Genomic DNA, 27,684 nt, shown 5'->3' with positions numbered 1-27,684 from the left:
GCCGTCTATTCTATTACACTGCGCAGCGCTGCGATGAGCAGCAGCGCTGCACTGGGGACAGCCGTGTGACACGGCTGTCCCCCTGGGGGACAAGAGAGCGATCGGCTCTCATAGGCAGAAGCCTATGACAGCCGATCGCCGTAATTGGCTGGCTGTGGGGAGGGAGGGAAGGTTTTTAAAGACACAGTTTTTTGTTTTTTTTAAAAGCAGGAACAATAATATTTATCATAAAAAATAAACATGGGGGGAGCGATCAGACCCCACCAACAGAGAGCTCTGTTGGTGGGGAGAAAAGGGGGGGGGGGATCACTTATGTGCTGTGCTGTGCGGCCCTGCAGCTTGGCCTTAAAGCTGCAGTGGCCAATTTTACCAAAAATGGCCTGGTCACTAGGGGGGTTTAGCCCTGCAGTCCTCAAGAGGTTAATAATCCGCTTTGCTACAGAACTGCAGCCAGTGCGTTGTAATTAAGAGAAGCTTGTAGTAAAGTGGTTTCAATAGAGGAGATTAATAGGCATGTGCTAAATATACAGATGAGATTTATTGTTAAAAAATATATACAGATGAGAAGGCCAATACATACATTTCAGCAAAAAATTGCCTGCTTTAATGTAACTCAAAAACACAGGAATCACACCGATTTTAAGGTGTAAAAACTTTTTATTACAATTATATAACAAGATACAAAAATAGAAAATTTAAAACTGTAGAAAGAATTTTCTGTTAACAAATCACTATGTACAACATAAAAAATGATAAAATACAAAAATATGATATACAAGATACAGCATGTCAAAGTGTACAACCACAAGTACAAATATCCGCTGTGTACGGATGTCGCATAATAGGCGGGATCTTCAGCCTTTCCAGCTATTATTGTATAATTGCACACAGGGCTCTCTAGAGCAGAATGTACTGTTAAATGGAGAGGGAAAGGGGATGAAGAGAATGTGGCCTCCTGCTTTAAAGGGGAACTTCAGCCTAAACAAACATACTGTTATTAAGTTACATTAGTTATGTTAATTAGAATAGATAGGTAATATAATCTCTTACCCACCCTGCTTTACAAGAACAGGCAAATGTTTGTGATTTCATGGGGGGAGCCATCTTTGTCATGGGGGCAGCCATCTTTTTGGTTGAAAGGAGGTGACAGGGAGCAGGAGACACAGTTCCAACTGTCCTGTGTCCTGATAACCCCACCCAGCTGCACACACTAGGCTTCAAATGTCAAATTCAAAATGTAAAAAAAAAAAAAAAAAATGCACCAAAACAGCAGAACGAGAACAACAACATCAGAAATCCCATCATGCTTTGCACAGCACAAGGGGAAAACTGCCCAGGCTGTTTTCTTCTGTGCAGCTAAAAATGAGGCTTGTATAAGAGAAACAAAGTTCTGATGCTGTAAAACTGTTAAAGAAACACCAGGCCTTTTCAGTGCTGCTGAGTAGATTTTTAGTCTGGAGGTTCACTTTAAAGACAACCTGTACTGAGTAAAAATATTTAAAATAAACACATGAGGTAACTTCAAATGAACAATACATAGTTACCTTGCCATCAGTTCCTCTCAGAAGCTCACCATTTTCTTCTGACAATAATTCCTTCCAGTTCTGACAATATTTTGTCAGATCTGAAATATATCAGTTGCTGTCAGTAAAATATCAGTAGCTGTCAGTTATCGCTGAGAGGAAAACTGATGTACCAGGTAATGTCCATGTTTCCCTATGGCTCAAGTGGGCGATGTTACAGTTTAACTGTGTGCTGACCAGAAAGATGTTATGGGTAATGGCCATTTTCAAAATGGAGGACGGAAAATTCCCTTGATCACAGTGAACAAACAGGACGCGGGACAGGAGAAAGACACTGAGGAGTAGACTACATGGAAGGTAAGTATGACTGGTGTATGCTTATTTTGACTTTTAATTTTCAGTTCAGGTTTTCTTTAAGAATGTGTGTATACAGTATGTATGAGAGGGGGGATTTACAGTACATTAGTACATTAGCAACATGTTCTGTGAAATGGCGAGAGGAGGGGCGGAGCCAAACTCTCTCTGCTGCAGAGAAATCCAATAGTGGAATGTACTGTACAAATGAACGGTCAAGGGGAGGAGCCTAAGGCCTTCTGCAGGGGATGAATGCAATAGTAGTATTTAGTGTACAAATGGGAGGGAGAGGAGCAGGAGGCCTCTTGCTACAGGAGAAAACAACAATGAAATGTACAATACAAATAAGCGGGGAGCGGGAGGAGCAGGAGATTACAAATGTGGCATGTACTATACAAATGAAAGGGGGGGGGGGGAGGAGCATGAAGCCTCCTGCTGCAGGGCAATAAAATAGTGGCATGTACTGTGCAAATGAGAGGTGAGGGGGAGGAGCAGGAGGCTTCCTGCTGCAGGGTAATACAATAGTGACATGTACTGTACAAATGAGAGGTGAGGGGGAGGAGCGGGAGGCTTTCTGCTGCAGGGTAATACAATAGTGACATGTACTGTACAAATGAGAGGTGAGGGGGAGGAGCAGGAGGCTTCCCGCTGCAGGGTAATACAATAGTGGCATGTACTGTACAAATGAGAGGTGAGGGGGAGGAGCAGGAGGCTTCCTGCTGCAGGGTAATACAATAGTGACATGTACTGTACAAATGAGAGGTGAGGGGGAGGAGCGGGAGGCTTCCTGCTGCAGGGTAATACAATAGTGGCATGTACTGTGCAAATGAGAGGTGAGGGGGAGGAGCAGGAGGCTTCCTGCTGCAGGGTAATACAATTGTGACATGTACTGTACAAATGAGAGGTGAGGGGGAGGAGCGGGAGGCTTCCTGCTGCAGGGTAATACAATAGTGGCATGTACTGTGCAAATGAGAAGGGAGAGGGAGGAGCAGGAGGCTTCCTGCTGCAGGGTAATACAATAGTGGCATGTACTGTACAAATGAGAGGTGAGGGGGAGGAGCAGGAGGCTTCCTGCTGCAGGGTAATACAATAGTGACATGTACTGTACAAATGAGAGGTGAGGGGGAGGAGCGGGAGGCTTCCTGCTGCAGAGTAATACAATAGTGGCATGTACTGTGCAAATGAGAGGTGAGGGGGAGGAGCATGAAGCCTCCTGCTGCAGGGTAATACAATAGTGACATGTAATGTACAAATGAGAGGTGAGGGGGAGGAGCAGGAGGCTTCCTGCTGCAGGGTAATACAATAGTGACATGTACTGTACAAATGAGAGGTGAGGGGGAGGAGCATGAAGCCTCCTGCTGCAGGGTAATACAATAGTGACATGTAATGTACAAATGAGAGGTGAGGGGGAGGAGCAGGAGGCTTCCTGCTGCAGGGTAATACAATAGTGACATTTACTGTACAAATGAGGAGGAGAGGGGGAGGAGCAGGAGGCTTCCTGCTGCAGGGTAATACAATAGTAACATGTACTGTACAAATGAGAAGGGAGAGGGAGGAGCAGGAGGCCTCCTGCTTCAGGGGAATACAATAGTGGCATGTACTGTACAAAGTGGCATGTACTGTCTGACCGAGGCGCCCATGCACTGAGAGACTCTCCACAGTCACTCCCCTATTGCCTGAGGAAGCGGGTTTGACTCGCGAAACATGTCTCAACAAAGAGGAGTAAATCCTAATACAAATTGTATTCTATACTGAAATAGACATTTTGTCTCATCTGTTGGGAGGTAAGTCCACCACTACTTCCCTTTTTTAAACTGTTTTTAGTGTATTCTATTCTCTTTTGGCACCTCTGTATTCCTATACCAGTCTAAATGAGAGAAGGAGGAGGGGCAGAAGACTTCCTACCATGGGAAATACAATAGCGGCATGTTTGGAAAGGAGAGTGGAGGGGGGAGCAGGTAACTTTATGTTGTGTAGAAATACATGTACTGTACAATGGCGATGGGAGGGGCCTGGAGGAGCAGGGAGTCGCTGGCTGTGGGGAGTACAATTACAAACGGAAAGAAAAATCAACACAGCTGAATACTACAAGTCCAAGCAGAAAGGATTGGATCTGTACAGTCATCAGTCTGCCTCCCAAAACAAATCATTTAGGTGACAGTCGTGTAATACCTGTAGGAGGCTTTAGTTCAGTCCAAGCTTTTCTTTGTTTTCCCAGAGCCAGGCGTGATACTTGTTCAGTTTATGGTCCTCTGGCTGTACCTGGAGACATAGGATTGACACATGTGACTATGAACAGATATATAGGGCCTAGGTACAGTTGTAGCCTCTGCATCCCTGGTTGCTAGGTCACAGAATCGATTTTAACTGTACCTCTTTCCATTCGTTCACACAGAATATCCGGTAAGAATCATTGCCGTATTTCCCAATTCCATGGAGTTCAATAGGATAGCGCCACTTCTTGGTGAGAAACTCCTCTGCGGCACACAAGACAACACGGCACCCGTTACACAAGACAAATGTGGTTATAAAATGGAAAAAGAAAAAATACTGTACCCAATCGAAACAATTTTTTTAAAAAGCCCACTTGACATCAATTACAGCCGTTGTTCATTCTCCCATTTTTTTAATGCATATGATAGTAAATTTGCATTAATAGAAATGCACAAAGTTTCCTGCCTTGCATGTCTCTACTTCTCAAAATAAATATATTGGGGGACATTTATCAAGAGTGTCTGAGACAAAATATTGATAGGTTTTTAGAAATCCATGCAGAACTGTCTCAGGCATCTTAAGAAATCATTAGATAGTAGTTTCCTTCTAAATTCCTTTTCCTGTCGTAAAATAGGAGGAGCTATGAAGGTCTCTCAGACAGTGCAGTGTGTGAGGGGAATTGCTGTTGCTGAGGTAACCAATACATCTGCTGTATTGATACCTGCAGGCTCTGAGGAGGAATTCAGCAGGGAGGAGGAGCACCTCACAAATCATGTCTAGCCTGCACTGCTGCACCATCTGTAGAACTGCTATTAAGCACTTCTTAATCTGCAATGGGTTAAGGATGGATTTGCACTTTTCTTAACTGTAGTGCAGCTCTAGAAATACATGCTAAACTGCCACTATTACCTAGGATTTAAGAAGGTTCTTATTATCATGCATAACTGTTCTCCCTGCTGGTTAGAACAGACTAAGAAAAAACTGTCAGTAATGCATTGATAAATCTCCCCCATTGTAACTACCTGGCTGGTGAATGTAAATCTTCCTGTTGAAATCCCCCTATTTCATTTTGACTCACATGAGGTAGTCTGGGAGGAGCCCCAGCAAGTCACTGCCTAGGCACAGATCACCTGACTCCTCCCTCCTCCCTGTGCTGGTGAGAAATTAGCTGTATATGCTCAGCACAGCAGTTACAGCAGAATTTCATAATGCTGAGAATCAGCTGAGCTGCAGTGTGGCCAGAAAGAGTTAACATCTCAGCTGTATAGGGGGGAGCTAAAGAGAAAGAGCTGTTCAGTCACTGGAAATACCAACTCTGCTTTTTCTAGATAGATCTCTGGGTCACATGACTGACTTTGCCAAAGGGTATGCCTCTGGAAACAGTTACATCGATTATAAAAACTGTGTTAGTGATGGCATAGCCCTCCTCTACTAACAATGAACAGGCCTATAGAAAGAACTAGAGCTTTAATAGTTGATATATGTCAGTTCAGCATCACCAAATTACCTTTTGGTAATAGATACAAAGACTATTGTGCTTGGGTGTCAAATTCCTCTCTGCTTGCAAGGGTGATGCTAAGGATTTTGTGGCCCTCCCCACCAGTCAGAGGCCCCTTTTCCTGTAATATAAGTTATATCTTTTTAAATTCACAAATAGCTGTGCCTGCCTGTAACTGTGCACTTATCTATACAGATTTTAGATCTCTAGAACGCATTTTCCTGTGAGCAGGTTGTGGTTTCATAGCTGCACACTGCCTGCTTCACTATGTAAAGGAGTTACATGTTTTCTGCTAATGCAGGGGCCCTGGCAACTTAGTCTAGCATTTACTGTTTTGCATAGAATGAATGCCACAAGGACACACCTGGCGGACTGACTCCAGCCCACCCACCAGCTGCATTCAGAGGGAAAAGGAAAAAAGCTGCAGTGGAGTTTGGGAAGCATATCAAGCTCATGAAACAGGTATTCTGTCTACTACTATTATACAAAGCTAACTTACTAACCTGAAAGTTTGTTTGGACGTTTCGTTTCAGGTGTGCGATTCAGACACTACTGATGTAAGAAAAATCAGCAAGGCTGCCAGGCAAATGGTATTGTTTAAAAGGAAATAAATATGGAAATCTCCATATCCCTCTCAGGTCAGTTGTACTCTAAGCCACATAGCAATACTGCATGGAGTGACTCAAATTCTGCTGGCAGTCTTGTCTGTATTGGGTAATACTTCAAAAAAGAGGAGTCCACACACAGGCTTGCCAGGACAATGTGCATTTATTGTCCCATCACTCACTTGCAAATCAATGTCCGACCTGCAGAAACCTCTTTTCGAAGTATTATACTGAGCAGCTGTGGAATCCTAGCACCAGCATCTACAATCTCTGGTGTGCGGTTCTTCTACTTGATTGCCTGTATTGCAGATACCTGAAAACCTCACGATGGTTTTTGCTCGGAGCTCGTAGAGTCCCAGAGGCTGCAGGATTTCTGCTATCTCCCTCCAGTCTGCCGCTCTCGCCACTTCTGCATTCGGATATTTTTCCAGGAAGCTCCACAGAACAGGAATCGCCATTTTTCCTGCAGAACAAGACAAAAGGTAATCTTCAGGGATGTGTGTGAAATATGGAGCTAGGCCTGTGGCGCACTTCCTCCTTCAAGCTGGAAGGAGGAAGTGTGCCATAGCGAGGCTTGCAACGCGACCAATAGGATGCTTGCAATCTCGTTGACGCGCAGGGCAGACGGCGGCATTATGGGTAGTTTGCCCCGCCGCATCCAGCTCCGCACCTGCAGCATTTAACCCTTATTTGAATCACGAGTAATCAGTCATGATTACTCATGATTAACCTCGGTGAGCATCCCTTATATAAATACAGAAGGTAGGAATAAAATTCAATGGCAGCTTTCAGAGCAGATAAACTGTACTTTGGGACCTTGTAATTTGTAGACAAACAATATTACTTGTACACAAAAGCAAATAGGATAACTGTATGGGTGATATAAAGTAGGAAAACACATTTTTATTCAATGTTCTGTCAGAGTTTTATTCCACTTTAAAGACTAAACCTAACCAGACCTAAAGGCTAACCCTGACCTATTAATCTCACTCCCGGAGCTTACTAGCCCCTGGGGGTTCTAAATATCCCTGTAGAGCTCCACTTCTCACAATAGGCCTGATGCACATAATTGTGGTAATACTGCCAATGCCACACAGGGCACGGCCATATTAGGCCTGGTTCACATCTGCATTTTTTTGCTGACCTGAAGCGGAATGTATACTGTACAAACGGAACGGATGTGAAAGGATCCAATGTTAACCTATTTGACCATTCACATGCGTCCGTAGGTTCTGTAAGATCCGTTCCACGAACTGAAAAAAATGCTGGTAATTGGGGGCAATGGAGAACGGAATGTTTCTTCGCACTAGTGAAGAAACGGACCGCTCCACGGGAGGGGGTGGGGGGGATGTGTGGACACGAACCTGAGCGGCGGGAGGGTGAGGGAGGGTGCAGCAGCTGGGCAGGTGGGTGAGTGAGGGTAAAACAGATACTTAATGCTGTTTTGAAGCCGGCAGTAGAGGCTTCAGTCTTCCTCCGCGTTATTACACACCGTGTCATGTGACATTCTTCCGCTACTACGCAGAGCGTCATGTGACTAGTCACATGACGCACTGTGTAGCCACAGCGGAAGAAGAGGAAGCCTCTACAGCCGGCTTCAAAAGAGCATTAGGCATGTATTTACCGCCAAACAGAGTGAAAGCTGATCCGATCGATCGGTGCTCAGATTCGTTTTCACTTTCCGCTTGGCAGTGTGCACAGAGCCATCCGGATCTGGTGAAGCAGAGACTGGATCCGCTTACCGGATCAGTTTGTCTCACAAATAGCAGTGTGAACCAGGCATTACCCTTCCTTCCAGCAGCAAGTACCGTGACACTATTAGCAAGACACACAGTACTCAAGTAGTGCGATCATTGCTACAGTAACGAGTGTTACTAACAGTTACCGTATCAATGGTCACGCTACTCGAGTGCTGTGGGTAATAGCGTAACTTGCATTACTTGCTGACGGAAGAAAGGGTAATATTGCCGTGCGCTGTGCGTGCACAGCAGTATTATCACAATTATGTTCATCATGCCCTTACCTCAACTAATTTTTTTTTATTAACTTTGGTTAATGCAGAGAAGGGTTAAAGGACACCTGTAGTGAGATGGATAAGGTGGCTGCCATATTTATTTTCTTTTAAACAATACCAGTTGCCTGGCAGTCCTGTTGATCTCTTTGGCTGCAGTAGTGTCTGAAACACACACCTGAAACAAGCATGCAGCTAATCCAGCTTCAGTCTGAAACACCTGATCTGCTGCATGCTTGTTCAGGATCTATGGCTAAATGTATTAAAGGCAGAGGATCAGCAGGATAGCCAGGCAACTTGCATTGTTTAAAAGGAAATGAATATGGCAGCCTCCATATGTCTCTCACCTCAGGTTCACTTTAAATCCTCCTTTGAAATGTCAGCATTAGTGATGATCAATGAGATGAAAATATTTCAGAGTTTATGGAGGATTATGTACATTTTTATGCCAAAACAATATTTGCAGCTTGAAAATGGACTCATCAATTTAAACCTTGCTGGGACTGGATTGGTCCATTTTCAAGCTGCATAAATTTACATACAAATGTACATAATCCTGCATGAACTCAGCAATATTTGCATCTCACTGAGCATCCCTAGTCAGCAGCCCCATCTAGAAGGGGATCTACATGGAACTAATCTGCCAGGTCTGAAGGAAAGAACGTTATCCAGAGACGATTTACATTGAATGAAACAACTCCTGCTTTGTAATAATGGTGAATGCTGTGAACCAACATTCCCCAGGGAAGGGAACATGTGAATTCTTGGAGCTCTCTGTAAGGAATGCAATCAGGAATTTGAGTAAAGGTGCATACACACCTTTGAAAGACGTCACCCATTGGGGATCAGTACCTGACCCCCTTTGGCGACATCATTGGGCCGGGCTGCACACGTGCACGTTAGCTTTGTAGCTGATGACGTGCCGTGTTGCTATGCGAAGGAGGAAGCGACGATGGATGGCACATGCATAACGTCACGTGGCAGGTGGGGGAGTGGCATGATCAATGGAATGGGTATCGCTGGGGGTGAGTAGATCTGCCCAGCACATTGCTTGCGGGTTGGGGGTCGCTGGCCGCCGTACACAAGCCTGGCTATCAGCTGAGGCGGTCGTTATCAGCTACCTCAGCCGACTTAAGTCAGATGTGTGTGCGAGGCTTAAAGTAGTCTGAAACTCTGACATAACATTCAATAAAAATGTGTTTTTCTACTTTTTATTATTCATACAGTTATCATATTTGCTTTTGTGCACAAGTAATACTGTCTGTCAACAAATAACATGTTTCCAAAGTGTAGTTTTTCTTGCCCTGAAAGCTGCCATTGCATTTTATTCTAACTGCTTTTTATTATATATTAAAATCTTCTAATGAGTTGTTCTGAACTGTGTGTGTGCTTGAAGCAGAGACAGCTTCTCAAAAAGTGTTTTTTACTTGTTACACACAAATGTATCAACATTGGAATGTAAACAAAGATTGTTATCTGCAGTTTGGATGCGGATTTGAAGCTGAATAGCAGGACAAAGTGCTTTGTATAACCATTTCAGTGATGTTCTGCTAAAAAAAAAAATTCTGGGATAGTAGCTTTAAAGCTTTGAGGAATCTTTTAGAGCAAAGTAGAAATGCTGACTTTCTGAATATTGCTAACCTTGTGAATATTCTGCTAATAATATTATAATTATAATCATTTAAAGTTATTCCAATTAACAATCAGGCTTAAAATTTGTCACCCACCAGAGGTCTTATTCAGGAAGATGGTCGCGAGGAGAAGCTTCCAGGGATCGTGGAACAAGGTTTCCTGAACTAAGTGGAACGGGGACCGAGGCGGAGTCCATTTAGAGAAGGCTTTTCTTCTGGGGGGTTCCAGAGCTGCCAGAAGGCAGAAGAGACCCTTCAGTTTGATTATAAAGTGAGAAAGCAGCAGCACAAATACAGAGCACAGATTCCCAGAAAGACTCACATGACATTCCTTCACATTAATAACAATGCTAACATTTGTATAGCGCTTTTCTCCTGTCAGACTCAAAGCGCTTAGGGGAAGCAGCCACTAAGGGGACACTCGGTATGCCATCCTGCAGTGTTATTGGGATTAACACTTTCCGATCCTATGTCGAACTATGTCCGACATTGGCCTTTTCCAGCATAGGTCCGACACCCCGTAGGAAAAATGTCTGCCGCTAGGGAAAGGATCAGGGCTACCATTCAGGTAAAGGGGACAATATCCCCAGGTCCCCCGTATGCTGCAGAAGCCCTGCACTGCCAGACCCCATCAACTTGTGCCAAGTGGTCTCCCTGCACGTGTATCTTCATACTAATGTCTCACCTGTCCCAGCGCTGCTCTGTCCATGCCATGCTGCCTGCCTCCGCTCTATGACCCGGTACATGTTATTGACACATAACACATGCCGGGTGGAGAAGAGGCAGACAGCGTGGCTGAAGACAGCACGGAAGGAGCAGCGCCGGAACGGGTGTGTGATTAATATGAAGGTACATGTGCAGGATCCCCAGGGAGCAAGGGGGAGAGACCATCGGGGGGACAGGGTTTTCTGTAGACAGGGGGGATAGGGAGCCCAGCTGGCTTAAGTTTGTCCAGGACCCCTGACTAGGAGTACACTGTTAAAGGATAAAATCTGCCACAACGTCGGCACCTTTAGATCAAAGTTACGGACTGGGTCAGAAACTTTGATCGCCACCAGTCCCATTCTCTGCCACTGTGCCACGTAATTTAATTATCACGTGAGCGTAATTTGTCTCGTCACCAAGAGTCGCCTTATCTTGTCCGGCACGGCATCAACCTATGTGGATCAAAGTCTCAGACTAAGTCCGACACCGATGCTGTCTGGCACCACACTGCACCGTGTAATTATACTGGTGCAATGAGTGGCAATGGCGTGCGAGCTGGCGCTGACCCCGCCCACTGATGTCGGGTTGCCTCCTCGCTCATCAACCACGACACCTCCATACCAAAAAAAAATAAGTGCTGGTGGGGAGGGAGGTTGGATGGGGCATGGCGATCCAAAAATCGGTTTGAAAAGGGTTAATAAACCATGTGCGATTACTAAACCATAAACAACATTTAAAGGTACACACCAAAGGTCATTTACACCTTCCATCGTCATACAGAAGGTCAATGAGATGCTAAAATTCAGGCCTGCATGCAAATGTAATGCAAATTGTATGAAACTTGGAATTGGGCCAATCAAATGCACTTCCTGATGTTTTTGATTGGACTAATTCAAGCTGCATACAATTTGCATTCAATGTGAATGCAAGCCAGAATCCTTTAGATCTCATTGACCATCTCTAGTATTGAGTAGTATCCAGCATGATATGTGGCAGTTAATGATATGTAAAGTAAATAGCTGCTTCTACACCTCCTTGGGTGTTACTTCCTCTTTGCTGGTGTTCATTAATCCTCCAGGATTACTACCAGTATATTTATTACTCACTTCCAATAGCCCAATACCACCAAAACTTTCTACTAGAGTAGAACTAAAGTGAAATAAATGATACTTGAAAGATACAATGGCAACAATGTTTAACCATTTCATCCCGCGGGTATTTTTTACCTTATGGACAAGAGGAATTTTCAGATTTCAGCGCTCCTCAATTTCATTCCCCAATAACTTTATCACTACTTCACACAACAAAATTATCTATACCTTGTTTTTTTCTGCCACAAATTAGGCTTTTTTTGGGTGGTACATTATGTTAAGAATTATTTTACTCTAAATGCATTCTAATGGAAATAATAAGAAAACATTTGAAAAAAATCATTATTTCTCAGTTTTCAGCCATTATAATTGTAAAATAATTCATGCTACCTTAATTAAAATCAATTTTATTTGGCCATTTGTCCCGGTTATTGCAACATTAAAATTATATCCCTAGTATAATGTATGGTGACAATATTTTATTTGGAAATAAAGGTGCATTTTTACAGCTTTACATCCATCACAAATTTTTAGGCCATAATTTAATAATAATAATATGCCCTCTTGACATACATATTTTTTTTTTTTTATCCCCTAAAGTCAGTAGGTGTAATTTTACTATTTGGCCACAAGATGTCCCCACTGAGCAAATCCTATTAGCATACAATCAGTATGCTACATAGGAAACAATGTGTTGCTACTGTACATTGTAACTAGGAAAGTGATGCAGACAGCGATCACGGTGGCCTGCGCGGAGATTAATGAATGGGAACTTTGTTACCATTCATAAATCTAACGATCAGCGGCGGAAATAAGTGGTGGAAGGAAGCGCGGCAGCTCTATTTGAGAATAAACACTGTTTTTGAACAAAAACAATGTTTATTCTCGGCTGACATGTACGGATTGGCACAGGGGACTTTTGTCCCCTGCAGCCAATCCCCCCTGCTACCAGCAACATCGTGATTGCGGGCATCTGCCCGCACAATCGCGTGCAAACCCCCCCAACTGCAGGGATGTGACTAGCTTGTCCCTGCGGCTGTAGCAGCTGCTGCTGTGGACATGAAGCTCACGTCCCAGCGGCAAAAATGGTTAAAGGACAACTGAAGTGAGAAAAATATAGAGGCTGCCATATTTATTTCCTTTTAAACAATGCCAGTTGCCTGGCAGCCCTGCTGGTCTATTTGGCTGCAGTAGTGTCTGAATAACACCAGAAACAAGCATGCAGCTAATCTTGTCAGATCTGACAATAAAGTATGCTTGTTCAGGGGCTATGGTTAGAAGTATTAGAGGCAGAGGATCAGCAGGGCTGCCAGGCTATCTGGTATTACTTAAAAGGAAATAAATATGGAAGCCTCCATATACCTCTCACTTCAGTTGTCCTTTAACGCTCCACTTTTTAAACTGGAAACATTTGAACATGCTGGGCCTGATTTTCTACATGTTCATACACATGTCAGATAGAAGTCGTTCAAAAAGAACAATAAACGATGAAATGCTGAGTCATGAGCGACGCATCGTTAGAGATGGCTTGTGTACACACAACTCGATCATTCATTAGATCATTTGCGCATGTAGTCCGAAATGACACTTTATCTTTTCACACAGCCCCACTTCGCAAATGCATTGTTCATGATCTACCGATTCCTGTACACATTCTTGATTATGAACGATTGACGGCTGAAATATCCACCAAGCAGTATGGCCAAAGTGGGGCAGAACTGTTGTTTATCATTGCCTTTTTCAGTAGTTCATTTTCATTTTTGATAATGATAAACGGTCAATCAGTAGTTCCATCTGATGTGTCTATAGAGTTTTAGGTTTTTGAAGGCTGGAAAAAACTGGCCCAGCGCTCTCAAAGGAAAATTCACAAAGACTCACAGTGGATTTATCAGATGATCAATTTATTGTTCTCCGATTGGCAGCTCTCGATGGCCTACAGGAGAAGCAACCTTCTCCCATGATCCTGAAAAGCCAATCAGAAAAGAACTGATCATTTGATAAATTAATCATTTCCTTATCCATGAATTGTCCTTAAAGTAGATTACTCCCAACCCCAAATCTGTAAAGCCGTTTTTGGTAGTACATCACACAAACCGTCTCTGATGGCTTTCTTGGTGAAATAGGGACTTGTCTTCCTCTTGTCCACCTGTAATCTTGGTTTAAGATCTAAAACAGGAACACATTTCACAAGTAAAGCATTGGTAGACATACATTTTTGCTAATGACACAGACTCTATTTTTGTTATGACACTAAAATCCCTCTACCTTTTGTCCTACCAGAAGATGTCAATGAGGCATCATCACTGGAACTGCTGGTTGTCTTCTCCTTCCCAGCGTCTGGCTGCGACTCAGAAGGAGATGTGTCCACTTCATGTTCTGTGTTCCCTGAGGTCTCCTTAACAAAGTCAATTAACTCTGTGGGATAATTTCCTTCATTACCAGCAATATCTTCATATGAGCTAGGCAAATTAGATCCACTTAATGTATCTGGTTCACTTGATTTTTGGGGCTTTTTCAAAACAACTTCCTTCCTCTTGCTTTTCCTCTGTGTCTCCTGCTTTGTGGAAGAACGTTTTCTTGGTCGCTTTAGTCTATCACCATCTTTCCTTGCTCCTTCCGATCCTTTCCTGTTACTCCTGATTCTCTTCCTGCCAACAGGTTTCTTTACGGTTGTGTTTTTATTGCTCTCACCTCCAAAAAACAGATCCTCTTCTGAACGTTGTGTTACTTCAGCATGGTCATGCTCTTCGGTTATACTGCTGGGGGTATCTAATCTGTCTATGGTCTCCTTGCTAACACATGCACTGGTGGTCTCTCTGCTTGGTTTATGTCTTGGTCTCTGAGAAGGAACTGAAAAGTCAAAATCTTCCAGCGTAATCTCGATGTGGTTTGTAAGAAGATATTTTAGGAGAGCACTTTTTGATCTGAGCTTGGTTCCCTGAGGGCTACAAAAATAAAAAAAGGGTACACACACTACGAATTAATCAACAGCAGCGTTTTGTATATTATATATCGGCCACAGAAGGAATTAGAAGATACATGTATGTATTTTATAGACAAGATAAAAAGGAATTTACAGAACTCGGAGCTCACTCTAACCTGAATAATCGCCAATACCTTAACTTTTAGGGCGGCAAATTCCCGTTTTGCATAGCATCTTAGTAAGGAGGCTTTTTGGTCTCTTTCAGCCGCTTACACACTCCTAGGAGTTCTGGTTCACAATGAGCTTGCTGGGCAATCTGTAACTCTGGGTGTTATAAGTCCTACTCCATAGAGCCACATTGATCCATGCACTGATTTGCATGAACCATTCCGAAACAGTCTGTATGCATGCTGGATTAGTTTGGCTCTGTAATATAAACAAGCTGACATATCATTGCATTCCAGCAGTTCTGGAGGTGTGTTTAGCCATCAGGGACAACACAGGGATGATTTGCATATTCAGCAGTGATGCATTGTGGGGCACCTCAGAGCTCACTCCAACCTGAATAATCGCAAATACTTTCTGTTTTAAAGTGAACCCGAGGTGAAAATAAACTGATGAGATAAACAATTGTACTTATCTTCTACTCCTAAAAATGTTTTTTTTTTTTTTTTTTTTTTTTTAGATATCCCATGGTTTTATTGTCTCTGCCTAGTGGCAGCCTATTAACCTATTTTGGTTCCTGTACGTAGAAACTACGTCCAGGAACCATGCGCGCTCCCACGGCCGATCGTGCGCGTGCAAGCGCGCTCCCGCCCCGCGGTTCGTTAGCCAGGCAATCAGTGAATCGGGCTATGGTGCCCAATCACTGATTCCTCTCCCCTGCTGAAAAAGCGACAGCTTCTCTCGGAAGCTTCGCCTTTTCTGGCTGTTACCTCCCCCATGCGTCGCTCTAAGCGTGTGTTACGCTTAGAGTGACGTCATGTAAACAAACTCATGGCCGCCATCTTGTAGCCAAAAAGTGATACTATACCAAAAGTAAAAAAAAAAATTAAAATCAACACACATTTACATTTTAAACCTATTGTTTACATCCCACCCTCCCAAAACTACCCAAATAAAATGTTTAATATAAAAAAAAACACATTACAATAAAAAAAAAAAACGTAAATATTTACCTAAGGGTCTAAACTTTTTAAATATCAATGTAAAGATGATATATTTCTATATTTTTTTATTTTAAACTTGTAAATAGTGATAGATGAAAAACGGAAAAAATGCACCTTTAATTCCGAATAAAATATTGTCGCCATACATTGTGATAGGGACATAATTTTAACGGTGTAATAACCGGGACATATGGGCAAATACAATACGTGGGTTTTAATTATGGAGGCATGTATTATTTTAAAACTATAATGGCTGAAAACTGAGAAATAATGATTTTTTCCGTTTTTTTCTTATTCTTCCTGTTAAAATGCATTTACAGTAAAGTGGCTCTTAGCAAAATGTACCCCCCAAAGAAAGCCTAATTGGTGGCGGAAAAAACAAGATATAGATCAGTTCATTGTGATAAGTAGTGATAAAGTTATAGGCTAATGAATGGGAGGTGAACATTTCTCAAGTGAAAACGACGGAACGCAAATGGGTTAAAGAGAATCTGAAGTCTCTTTTGTTAAATGTTTTTGTAATAAATTCCTGTTAAGCATGAATGCCCCTGTTGAATCGCCGCATCCCCATGGGCAGATGGGTGATTTATTACAGTTTAATAGCCCTGCAGAGCTCCGTAGCTTGCAGGGCTTCACTTCCTCAAGGAGGCAGAGCTTCAGGTTGTAGCTCTGCCTTCTCTGCAGTCAATCTCTGCGGATCGCCGCCTCTCCCCGCCCCTCTCAGTCTTCCATTCCCTGAGAGGGGCGGAGAGGAGGCGGAGATCCACGGAGATTGATTGCGGAGAGGCAGAGCAACAGCCTAAAGCTCTGCCTCTCCAGGAAGAGAAGCCCTGCGTGTCAGGGCAGCACAATCTGCGACTTGCAAAGTCGTAGAACTTTGCAGGTCAATTACACAGCAATAAATCACCCATCTGCTGCAGGAATGCAGCGATTCAAGAGGGGCATTCATGCTTAACAGGAATTTATGACAAAAGCAGGGAAAAAAAAGAGACTTCAGAGTCTCATTAATGTCCATGTGTAAAAATACATGAACTATTGACCTTTTTTCTATTCTCCCCTGTACTCGGAAGTTGAATTCTGCCGGGAAAACTTTTTGGCTGTAATTTGCTTATCAGTGAGGGGTACTATATTCCCGACAAGGTAACAACATGACAGAAGCTGCCATTTCCATGCCCCTAAAAATTAACTCTTTCAGGCAGCAAAATAAAAAAAGAAAAACAGCCCGGTTATTATTATGTCTCGCTCTCTACATACACCTGTTTATCTCATCATGTCACATGTCGCCTCAGGTACACTGTAATAAGGCAAACGTCTGTCTTGAAAGCCAATAACTGATCGCAGTTATGAGACTGGCAAGCATAGGAAACTCTCTCAATACCAATGCAGATTATTCTGTATCCTACCTAATAAAACCCCTGTGTCTCTGCATCCCATGTCCATGTGTGTGTGAGCCCCTGCGTCTGTGTAACTGTGCATGTGGCGCAGGGGCAGCTGTTGCTCGGATGGGAGCAGGACAGCCGGGGGGCTGGCCGGGTGTGTGTGCGCGCGGCGAGCGGGCGTGCACACGCTCGCTGACAGGTGTCGGGGGGTGACGGAGTGAGAGCCCATTATTAAAAGGGCTAAGGTACCTAGTTGATTCTATATTACAGTAAGATATTCCAATGACAACTAACCTCACAAAGAGTAGATCATACTTTCCAGCAGTCTTCCCAGCTTGCCTCTGTTTAATTATCTTTCTCCATCCCCCTGGAAGTTTTTCTGGGGCATCGCAGTTACCACTATTAGAAGTGTCATTATTCTGTGGTTCTGTATTGCTGCATACATGTTCTGGGGTGTCCCTGGACTCTGCACTTTCTTTTGCATTTTCATAAGTGTCCACATTTTCCCTAGAAGACAAAATACATTAGAAGATACACCTTACCTAAACATACTGATATGTTACATAGTTATTTGGATTGAAAAAAGACATACATGCAGTATTCTTCCCAGAATTTTTTTTCAGCCGGGTGGCATGAAAAAGTAGCCCGATGGGGCAATATGAGAGAATGCAGGGACGCTGCTTCTGTGCACAACTCTGCTTATAGCACAGGAGGAGGTGATCTGATGACAGCCGGGTGCTCATCAAAACTAGCCGAGTGGAGCACCCGGCTAAAAGAGCCTGGGGAGAACACGGACATCCATTGAGTCCAACCATAAAATAAAGTATAACACCAGCCTACATAGCAGCGATGCTTATTAGTTTTATTTTTATGTAATGTTTGTGAATGTATGTTTTTGTTTATTAGCATATGCCTGATTTATCAATCCCTCCTACTGCTGCTCCTCTGACTTTCAGTTTCAATTATCTTCAGAATTAAATTCAATCTGCTAATTTTTGTCTTTTAAGCACACTTGAAGTGAGAGGGATACGGAGGCTGACATATTTATTTCCTTTTCAACAATGCCTGGCTGTCCCGCTGATCCCTTGTCTGTAATACTTAGATCCTGAACAAGCAATCAGATCGGTTGCTCTAATCCAAGTTTGACAAGATGCTTGCTTCAGGTGTGTGATTCAGACACTGCTGCAGCCAAACAGATCAGCAGGGCTGCCAGGCAACTGGTATTGTTTAAAAGGAAACAAATATGGCCTCCACCACATGCATCCAATTCCGAGGCCTTTAAATATCTTCACAGCTCTTCTCGCCCATATTTCTTATCTCATTTAAAATTCCCTGCTAACTATCTTCTTTCCTACTGCAGTGGTGTCTTACTCATCACTGCAGGAGGAGCACTATGTCACGTCTCACATGATTCTCACTCATAGCATCTTCATGTGCATGTCTCCAAGACTTCCTCTGCTCCCTCCTCTAGATTGAACGCTCTTCTTTTCATCCTGTTAGATTTGTCTGTGGTTAATACATTCTGACAGGTTCTCCAGACCAAACTCCTCAAAACTGCCTAATCTTCCTCTCTATGCCAACCACTTATTACTAGAAAAGCCATTTGTTATATCCTTCTCTGTCATCTGCAGTCTTACAGCACTATAAAAGATGAATACCGGTACTTAAATAATTATATTCATATAATCAAATGAGTGCCACTCAGTGCATGGTAACATTTCAAAATGTCTATTATTCAGTTTTCTCCCCAGAATTTTTTTTCCAGCCGGGTGGCATGAAAAAGTAGCTGGGTGGGGCGCAATGCGGGGAATGCAGGGACAATGTAACTCTGCTTACAGCCAATGACAGCTGGGTGCTTACTAAAAATATATGGATGGAGCACCCAGCTAAAAGAGCCTGGGGAGAACACTGGAGAGCGGTCTACTGCTATCCAACTGACAGAGAGCGGTCTACCATCCAACTGACAGAGAGCTGTCTACTACTATCCAACTGACAGAGAGCTGTCTACTACTATCCAACTGATAGAGAGCTGTCTACTACTATCCAACTGATAGAGAGCTGTCTACTACTATCCAACTGATAGAGAGCTGTCTACTACTATCCAACTGACAGAGAGCTGTCTACTACTATCCAACTGACAGAGAGCTGTCTACTACTATCCCACTGACAGAGAGCTGTCTAATACTATCCCACTGACAGAGAGCTGTCTACTACTATCCCACTGACAGAGAGCTGTCTACCATCCAACTGACAGAGAGCTGTCTACTGCTATCCAGCTGGCATAGCTGTCTGCCATCCAACTTTCCGAGCTTTGTCTACTTATATCCAACTAACAGAGTGTTGTCTACTACTATCCAACTGACAGAGAGCTGTCTACTACTATTCAACTGACAGAGAGCTGTCTACTACTATCCAACTGACAGAGAGCTGTCTACTACTATCCCACTGACAGAGAGCTGTCTACTACTATCCAACTGACAGAGAGCTGTCTACTACTATCCCACTGACAGAGAGCTGTCTACTACTATCCCACTGACAGAGAGCTGTCTACTACTATCCCACTGACAGAGAGCTGTCTACTACTATCCAACTGACAGAGAGCTGTCTACTACTATCCAACTGACAGAGAGCTGTCTACTACTATCCAACTGACAGAGCTGTCTACTACTATCCAACTGACAGAGAGCTGTCTACTACTATCCAACTGACAGAGAGCTGTCTACTACTATCCAACTGACAGAGAGCTGTCCACTACTATCCAACTGACAGAGAGCTGTCCACTACTATCCAACTGACAGAGAGCTGTCTACTACTATCCCACTGACAGAGAGCTGTCTACCATCCAACTGACAGAGAGCTGTCTACTGCTATCCAGCTGACATAGCTGTCTGCCATCCAACTTTCCGAGCTTTGTCTACTTATATCCAACTAACAGAGTGCTGTCTACTACTATCCAACTGACAGAGAGCTGTCTACTACTATTCAACTGACAGAGAGCTGTCTACTACTATCCAACTGACAGAGAGCTGTCTACTACTATCCAACTGACAGAGAGCGGTCTACTACTATCCCACTGACAGAGAGCTGTCTACTACTATCCAACTGACAGAGAGCTGTCTACTACTATCCAACTGACAGAGAGCTGTCTACTACTATCCAACTGACAGAGAGCTGTCTACTACTATCCCACTGACAGAGAGCTGTCTACTACTATCCCACTGACAGAGAGCTGTCTACTACTATCCAACTGACAGAGAGCTGTCTACTACTATCCAACTGACAGAGAGCTGTCTACTACTATCCAACTGACAGAGAGCTGTCTACTACTATCCAACTGACAGAGAGCTGTCTACTACTATCCAACTGACAGAGAGCTGTCTACTACTATCCAACTGACAGAGAGCTGTCCACTACTATCCAACTGACAGAGAGCTGTCTACCATCCAACTGACAGAGAGCTGTCTACCATCCAACTGACAGAGAGCTGTCTACCATCCAACGGACAGAGAGCTGTCTACCATCCAACGGACAGAGAGCTGTCTACCATCCAACTGACAGAGAGCTGTCTACTGCTATCCAGCTGACATAGCTGTCTGCCATCCAACTGTCAGAGCTTTGTCTCCTTCTATCCAACTGACAGAGAGCTGTCTACTACTATCCAACTGACAGAGAGCTGTCTATCATTCAACTGACAGAAAGCGGTCTACTATTATCCACTGAAATAGCTATCTACTGCAATCCAACTGACAGAGAGCTGTCTACTGCTATCCAACTGACAGAGAGCTGTCTACCATCCAAATGACAGAGAGCTGTCTACCACCCAACTGACAGAGAACTGTCTACTGCTATCCAGCTGACATAGCTGTCTGCCATTCAACTGTCAAAGCTTTGTCTACTTCTATCCAAATAACAGAGAGCTGTGTCTACTACTATCCAACTGACAGAAAGCTGTTGACCATACTACTGACAGAGAGCTGTCTACTACTATCCAACTGACATAGCTGTCTACCATCAAACTGACAGAGAGCTGTGTACTATTATCCACTGAAATAGCTATCTTCTACAATACAAATGACAGAGAGCTGTTTACTGCTTTCCAACTGACAGAGAGCTGTCTACTGCCATCCAACTGACAGAGAGCTGTCTACTATCCAACTGACAGAGAGCTGTCTACTACTATCCAACTGACATAGCTGTCTACTATCCAACTGACAGACAGCGGTCTACTATTATCCACTGAAATATCTACTGCAATCCAACTGACAGAGAGCTGTCTACTACCATCCTACTGACAGAGAACAGTTTACTACCATTTCACGACAGAGAAAAGAGGAGAAGCGGGCACTGCTGCGTAAATCCCTTTATTGTGGCCGGGTTACAGAGTGGCTGCAGTGGGGGGAGAGGGTGGCCTCCCTCTCCCCCCACTGCAGCCACTCTGTAACCCGGCCACAATAAAGGGATTTACGCAGCAGTGCCCGCTTCTCCTCTTTTCTCAAGACGCATTTGCATCGGTGCACGTTGCAGGTAAGCCCACCAGTGGCCGTTCCATCCCTGCCGCATGCTGGTGCCAGTTTTTTCTGCTTTCTCTCCCCAAGAACATTTCACGACAGAGTTCTATTTACTGTGTGCACTTAGCTTTGGTAACTAACTCCTTTATAATGTTGTCCACCTCCTTATAGATCCCTGCATTAGTGCTTATCTAATAATAGCATGCCCTTTTCATGGCATCCTATCTTCCCTCACATGTTCTAGGTTAATTCATTGTGCATCCTCCTCCTCTCCTTCAGTTTTTTATTATCTACTTTGGATAAATAAGTTTGTCATTTTCTTACCATACTATTAAGTATTTGCACTTGCAGCATTGGATAATATGTTTTGCACTTCAATAGTAATTATATATTCTATAAAAAAAAGAATGTGCTAAATTTGATCAAGTATGCTAGATGAGTGAGTGAGAGTGAGGTGTGTGTGTCAGAATCATAATGCCACTTTCAAATGTGTGAGATTTTCGGTATTATATATAATATATAGTTTTAATAGCTATAGAATAACATAAGTATATTCATAGTAAGTATGTCACAATAACAGTTATGCTGTGGCTCCAGAGAATTCCCCAGACACTAAGTTGGTTTCCGTTCACCTGTCCAGAAGGGGCGCCGCCATGTTGTTTCTCTGCAGTCATGTGACAGGCGGGATCACGTGACAGAACACCGTACCGCTCGGCGCCCGCGCAGTATGTTCCATTTCTCAGGCGCCTGCCCGGTGTATGACAGAGAAGGTGGAGTTTTGAATGGTAATGAGAGCAGCTTCAAGCTGTTGTGGCAACGGGAGAGTTGGAGCGGCTGACGAGAGTGCGGAGCCCGGGACACCGCAGACATGAGGGCTGTTCCCACTTGGGTGGATAAAGTCCATGACAGGGACAAGGTGGAACAATGGTGAGAAGGCCTGCTGTGATTCTTTAACAATTCTGCATAGCAACCAATAGCTGGGCTACCCATTCTGCATAGCAACCAGCAGCTGGGGTACCCATCCTGCATAGCAACCAGTAGCTGGGGGCCTATATTGCATAGCAACCAGTAGCTAGGGTACTCATCCTATAAAGTAACCAGTACCTGGGGAACCCATCCATTATAGCAACCAGTAGCTGTGGAACCCATCCATTATAGCAACCAGTAGCTGGGGTACCCATTCTACATAGCAGCCAGTAGTTTGTGAGACCTATTCCACATGCCAACCAGTAGCTGAGGTACCCATCCTGCATAGCAATTTGTAGATTTGGGAAGTGGAAACATTTTTGCACAACTGGCAGAAGGACCTATAATACATATTTACAAGGATTTCTGGTTCATTTTTGCGTATCAACCAGGAGAAGGAGACTCACTTTGCTTAGTAATTGGGAACTGAGGACCCATTCTGCATAGCAGCTAGTTGCCGGGTTTCCATTATGCATAGTAACCAGGAGCTGGGGACCCATTCTGCAGTGGCCCAAACTGTCCCAATCGACTGCTCCTCCATTATTCCGTGCACTCCCGTCTTCATCTTCACAGACGCCTCTTCTCAGTGACCCGGCGTATGTTATTACATGAGAAATAAAGTTGGATGGAGACCTGGAAGGGCAGGGGGGGAGGGGTTGTTGGGGGGGTTGGAGCTGGCACGGGAGTCATGGGGGTGAATCTGCTAAGTCGGCCCTAATGCCAGTCACGGGAGTGGTTGGGGGGGGGGGGGAGTTCAGGGAAGCCCCCAGGTAGTCCATTATGCATAATAAACCAGGAACTGGGGGCCCATTCTGCATGGTAGACATGAGTTCAATAGCCATAAGTTCATTCATCTTGCAAATTCATTTTGTACTTCATAGCAGGGGTTCCTTTCAGAGACAGGGATTCCTTTCAGAGGTTCCTCTGTACCACAGTCTAGCCTGCAACCTTGTCTTGATCTGAGACATAACTATGCACTTTGACTCCTATGGGAGAAAAGCCCTTTACAAATGTTATTGAATTGGATTTAGCAAGCAGGAGCTGAGGGCCTATACAATGCACAGGTGCCAGGGTCTGGAGTTCCATTCTGCAGAGGAAGCCTGCAGTTGGCCAACAATGCTGCATAACAACCAGAAACAGGAGACACATCCTGTGTAGGCAGCAGGTGCTGAATGTTCATTCTGCAAAGTACCACTCATGTGGGGTTGTGTTATGCAGAGGAGTGGGAGCAGAGGCAGCCTTAAGGCTCATACACACATCAGACCATAGTCTTTTGAAAATGAAAGATCACAGACCAATCTTACCCCCCTTCATGTAGTATGAGAGCCATACTCTACACAGTCTATTCTATGGAGCTGAACTCCACATCAGAAAAAAACTCTTTGCAAGATGCTGCACACACAGATGCTGTACAGACACAAAAGATCAGTATCTGCAAAAGATCTGCTCCTGCCAAAAATCCATTCCTGCAAATTGCAATGATAGTCTATGAGATCTGCAGATCATCATACACACATGATTTAACTGACATTCATCTGCAGATCTGCAGATCTGAAAATCCATCCTGGTGGATCTGATCTGCAGATGAATGTCAGTTAAATCATGTGTGTATGATGATCTGCAGATCTCATAGACTATCATTGCAATTTGCAGGAATGGATTTTTGGCAGGAACAGATCTTTTGCAGCTACAGATCTTTTGTGTCTGTACAGCATCTGTGTGTGCAGCATCTTGCAAAGATTTTTTCTGATGGGGAGTTCAGCTCCATAGAAAAGACTGGGAAGGTATGGCTCTCATACTACATGAAGGGTGGTAAGATTGGTCTGTGATCTTTCATTTTCCAAAGACTATAGTCTGATGTGTGTATGTGGCCTTAGAGTAAGTGAGGCCTGAGGCAAGGGTCATATGCGAGGCCTAGAGCCATAAGTGTAGGCCAATTACCATATCACCATGCTCACGGGCTTGTCCACTTCTAATCCAGTTTGCCTTATTATTGTTTAAAAACAATTAAGTTTGTTAAAAGCCACTAAACCAACCAATAAACTGGAGATTGGTACTAAGCTGGCTGGGGAGCTAGGGATGGGTACTAGGCTAGCTGGGGCACTACATATGGGTACCATGCTGGCTGGGGAGCTAAGATTAGCAGTGTTCTCCCCAGAAATTTTTCCCAGCTGGGTGGCATGAAATAGTAGCTGAGTGGAGCGAGATAAGAGAATGCAGGGTCAGTGCTTCTGTGAGCAACTATGCTTATAGCAGAGAAGGAGGTGAGCCAATGACAGCCGGGTGCTCACCAAAACTAGCCGGGTGGAGCACCCGGCTAAAAGAGCCTGGGGAGAACACTGGATAGGTAGAGACTGGCTGGGGAGCTTGGGATAGATACAGGCTGGCTGGGGAGCTAGGGGTGTGTACCAGACTGGCTGGGGAACTAGGGGTGTGTACCAAACTGGCTGGGGATGTGTGCTAGGTTGAATGGGGAGCTGGGGTGCTTCTTCTGCATCACCACCAGGGGACAGGGTGATATGTGTTGTTTGTTGGCCTGACTTTGCTAGCTGACTGATTCTGTTGGTGGTATTGCAGTCTTTACCTGTTTAGCAAATTCCAAAATAAGAGACCCGTGTCCTGTGAGAGGTTGTTTGCCGCAGACTCACGTGGTTGGCGCTGGGTCAGTGGTGTTTTGCGCGCCCATGGCCGGGAGTGCCATGCACATGATGTAAATCAGCAGGTCAGCACCTGAGCATAAGCCGACCAGGAAGAACGGGGTTCTCAGTGTGAGCGCAGTGGGCATGTCTGTGGGCCCCCTTCAGGTGTGGGGCCTGGAGCGATCGCCCCACTTGCCTCCCCCCCCCAGGCCGCCTCTGAGTGGGAGGCCCATTCACCACGACACCTCAGAGCAGGGGACTTCTGCAAACCAACTAGAAGCTGGGGTTCCATTTTGCCAAGAAGCAAAGGATAGAGATTCCTTTCTATAGAGAAGTCAGAAGAGGAGGCTCCATTCTGCTCGGTAACCAGTATTTAATAGGAACCTAGGGTGGGAGGGCTATGGAGGCTGCCATTTTTATTTCCTTTTAAACATTACCAGTTACTTGGCAGTGCTGCTGATCTTTCTGGTCAGTAGTTTCTGAGTCAAACACCTGAAACAAGCATGTGTCTAATGCAGTCAGACTCCAGTGAAAGCCTTTAGATATGCATGCTTGTTCAGGGTCTATGGCTAAAAGTAGAGGTAGTGTGGATCAGCAGGACAGCCAGGCAATGTGTATTGTTTAATGGGAATTAAAGCGGACCTGAACTCCGTACCTCTGTACCTCCGGACCTGAGCTCCGCTCTAAAAGATCAGCAACAGCATTATGACCTTTAAAGAAAAACAATTCTTTGTTACAGCTTACAGAACTCTTGCAATAAATCTGCAGTGTGTCTACTTCCTGCTTTCATGGAAACAGACATGGGGCTTGATTCACAAAGCGGTGCTAACCTACTTAGCACGTCTAAAGTCTTTAGACGCGCTAACCAGGGTGCTAAGTAGGTTAGCATCGGATTTCTCAATCAGATCACGCGCTAACTTTGCGCGCGCAAAGTTTTACGCGCGCTAAGTCCCATAGGCTTTAATGGGCACTTCGCGCGGAGCGCCCTGTGCTCTGTGCAGTACGCCCGTAAAGTTTTACGCGCATAAAGTTTTGCGCGCGTAAAGTTTTATGCGCGAAAAGCTTGTTTAGACGTGCTAGGGGGTTTTCATTTGTGATTACTTGATGGGGAATTAGACAGGCTCTTCTCTCTAAAAACACACAGGGTGCATTCCTCTCTGTTTTCCTTCTGTCCTGTGCAAGAGTTCAGGTCCACTTCAAATGTCAGCCTCCATATGTCTCTCACCTCAGGTACTCTTAAAGAGGAACTCCAGTGAAAATAATGTAATAACAAAAAGTGCTTCATTTTTACAATAATTAAAGGATATAGTCAGTGTTTGCCCATTGGAAAATCTTTCCTCTCCCTGATTTATATTCTGACATTTATCACATGTGGCATTTTTACTGCTGGCAGGTGATGTCAGTCGAAGGAGATTGTTTTTTTGGCAGTTGGAAACAGCTGTAAACAGCTGTTATTTCCCACAATGCAACAAGGTTCACAGACAGGAAACTGTCAGCACCATGGTCCTGACAACACACTGTGGGAGGGGTTTCACCACAATATCCGCCATACAGAGCTCCCTGATGATCTGTTTGTGAAAAGGTATAGGTTTTTCATGGAAAAGGGGGTATCAGCTACTGATTGGGATGAAGTTTAACTCTTGGTTACGATTTCTCTTAAGGTTCCCTTCTGTAGGCCCCTCCTACAGATCAGCCAGGAGCAGGGGACTCTTACGGCAGAACAGTCAGAATCTGGGGGACCTATTTGGGTAAGAGGCATAGCAGTCAGGTACCAGGGGCCAGGGCTTTCAGTTGGTATGGTTACGATCCACGAAGTGCTAAGTTCCAACTTTTATATTTATTTATTTACTTTTTGTTGTTGTTTATTTCTTATCCATTTTATTGTTTCTAATGGCATGGGACAAAACAATATTCAGCTTTTACCAGATAAATGATATGTACAGGATATATGCACTTAGAAATGATCATTTTATGTTTTATTTTGTTCCTTAGTATTTATGACATGGCATTCAAGCCTGATGGGACTCAGCTGATAGTGGCAGCAGGGAATAAAGTTCTGGTAGGTAAAATTGCTGTAATATGGGTATTATATACAGTTTTGGCTGTGACGATAATATCATTGTATAATATAAATTCACGCTGTACCTAGCAAGTGCTATAATGCAGTGATTGCCTTTGGAAGTTGTGTACTTCCTGCTGGTCAGGCATATAGAGTTGGTGTAGGCAGGTATAGCTGTTCTCATGTATTAATGACATATCAATCCCTGTCATGTACTGATGAGGGCCAAAAGCCCGAAACAGGCTGTCTACATGTGGGGTTGGTGTGGCTGTGTAATATTTAAAGCTAGAGGCTTGCTATACACCACCCGTTCTGGATGCTTGTCTGGCTTACAGAGGCGAAAAGAGATAATTTGCATATTCAGTAGTGGTGCATTATGGGTAACCACAAATGTTCACTTATAGCTGAA

General features: G+C 44.1%; 2 protein-coding genes across 7 annotated transcripts in view; one reads left to right on the top strand and one right to left on the bottom strand.

The window, feature by feature from the left end:
- The window catches only part of IFT122 (intraflagellar transport 122), a 148,878-nt gene that overhangs the window by 5,492 nt on the left and 115,702 nt on the right, over positions 1 to 27,684 (top strand). Inside the window, exons 2-4 of one of the 3 annotated variants that reach the window (XM_068252767.1) lie at positions 4,273 to 4,341; positions 5,932 to 6,051; positions 27,209 to 27,275. In XM_068252767.1, coding sequence (XP_068108868.1) covers positions 27,219 to 27,275 — 57 coding nt within the window. In that variant the 5' untranslated portion in view covers positions 4,273 to 4,341; positions 5,932 to 6,051; positions 27,209 to 27,218. Of the gene's footprint in view, positions 1 to 4,272; positions 4,342 to 5,931; positions 6,052 to 22,301; positions 22,539 to 27,208; positions 27,276 to 27,684 lie in introns of those variants that run through there. The other 2 variants (XM_068252766.1, XM_068252765.1) reach the window with 2 other exon arrangements.
- Positions 638 to 22,509, bottom strand: MBD4 (methyl-CpG binding domain 4, DNA glycosylase). 4 transcript variants are annotated; one of them, XM_068252772.1, is made up of 9 exons: positions 22,244 to 22,508; positions 17,398 to 17,610; positions 13,898 to 14,577; positions 13,727 to 13,798; positions 9,933 to 10,067; positions 6,508 to 6,657; positions 4,251 to 4,354; positions 4,050 to 4,139; positions 638 to 1,483 (listed from the first exon to the last, which is right to left on the bottom strand). In XM_068252772.1, the coding sequence occupies exons 1-8, from the start codon at positions 22,264 to 22,266 to the stop codon at positions 4,062 to 4,064; spliced, it is 1,455 nt and encodes a 484-aa protein (XP_068108873.1). In that variant the 5' UTR covers positions 22,267 to 22,508; the 3' UTR covers positions 638 to 1,483; positions 4,050 to 4,061. The 4 variants fall into 4 exon arrangements, 3 of the variants coding, with proteins under 3 accessions (XP_068108873.1, XP_068108874.1, XP_068108872.1); XM_068252773.1 differs by having other exon boundaries at positions 638 to 1,478; XM_068252771.1 differs by having other exon boundaries at positions 638 to 4,139; positions 22,244 to 22,507.

This window comes from Hyperolius riggenbachi, chromosome 9 (assembly GCF_040937935.1).
Source record: "Hyperolius riggenbachi isolate aHypRig1 chromosome 9, aHypRig1.pri, whole genome shotgun sequence".
Classification (NCBI taxonomy): domain Eukaryota; kingdom Metazoa; phylum Chordata; class Amphibia; order Anura; family Hyperoliidae; genus Hyperolius; species Hyperolius riggenbachi.
Note: the sequence above shows the minus strand (reverse complement) of the source record. Positions and strands in the feature narration are given on the sequence as shown.

Coding starts and splice junctions, on each gene's coding strand:
- MBD4 (XM_068252772.1), bottom strand. CDS start 22,266: ATGGCGGCGCCCCTTCTGGACAG. Junction 13,799..13,897: donor ATCTTCTGGTAGGACAAAAG/GTAGAGGGATTT, acceptor TTCCTGTTTTAG/ATCTTAAACCAAGATTACAG. Junction 4,140..4,250: donor GTGTGAACGAATGGAAAGAG/GTACAGTTAAAA, acceptor CTATGTCTCCAG/GTACAGCCAGAGGACCATAA.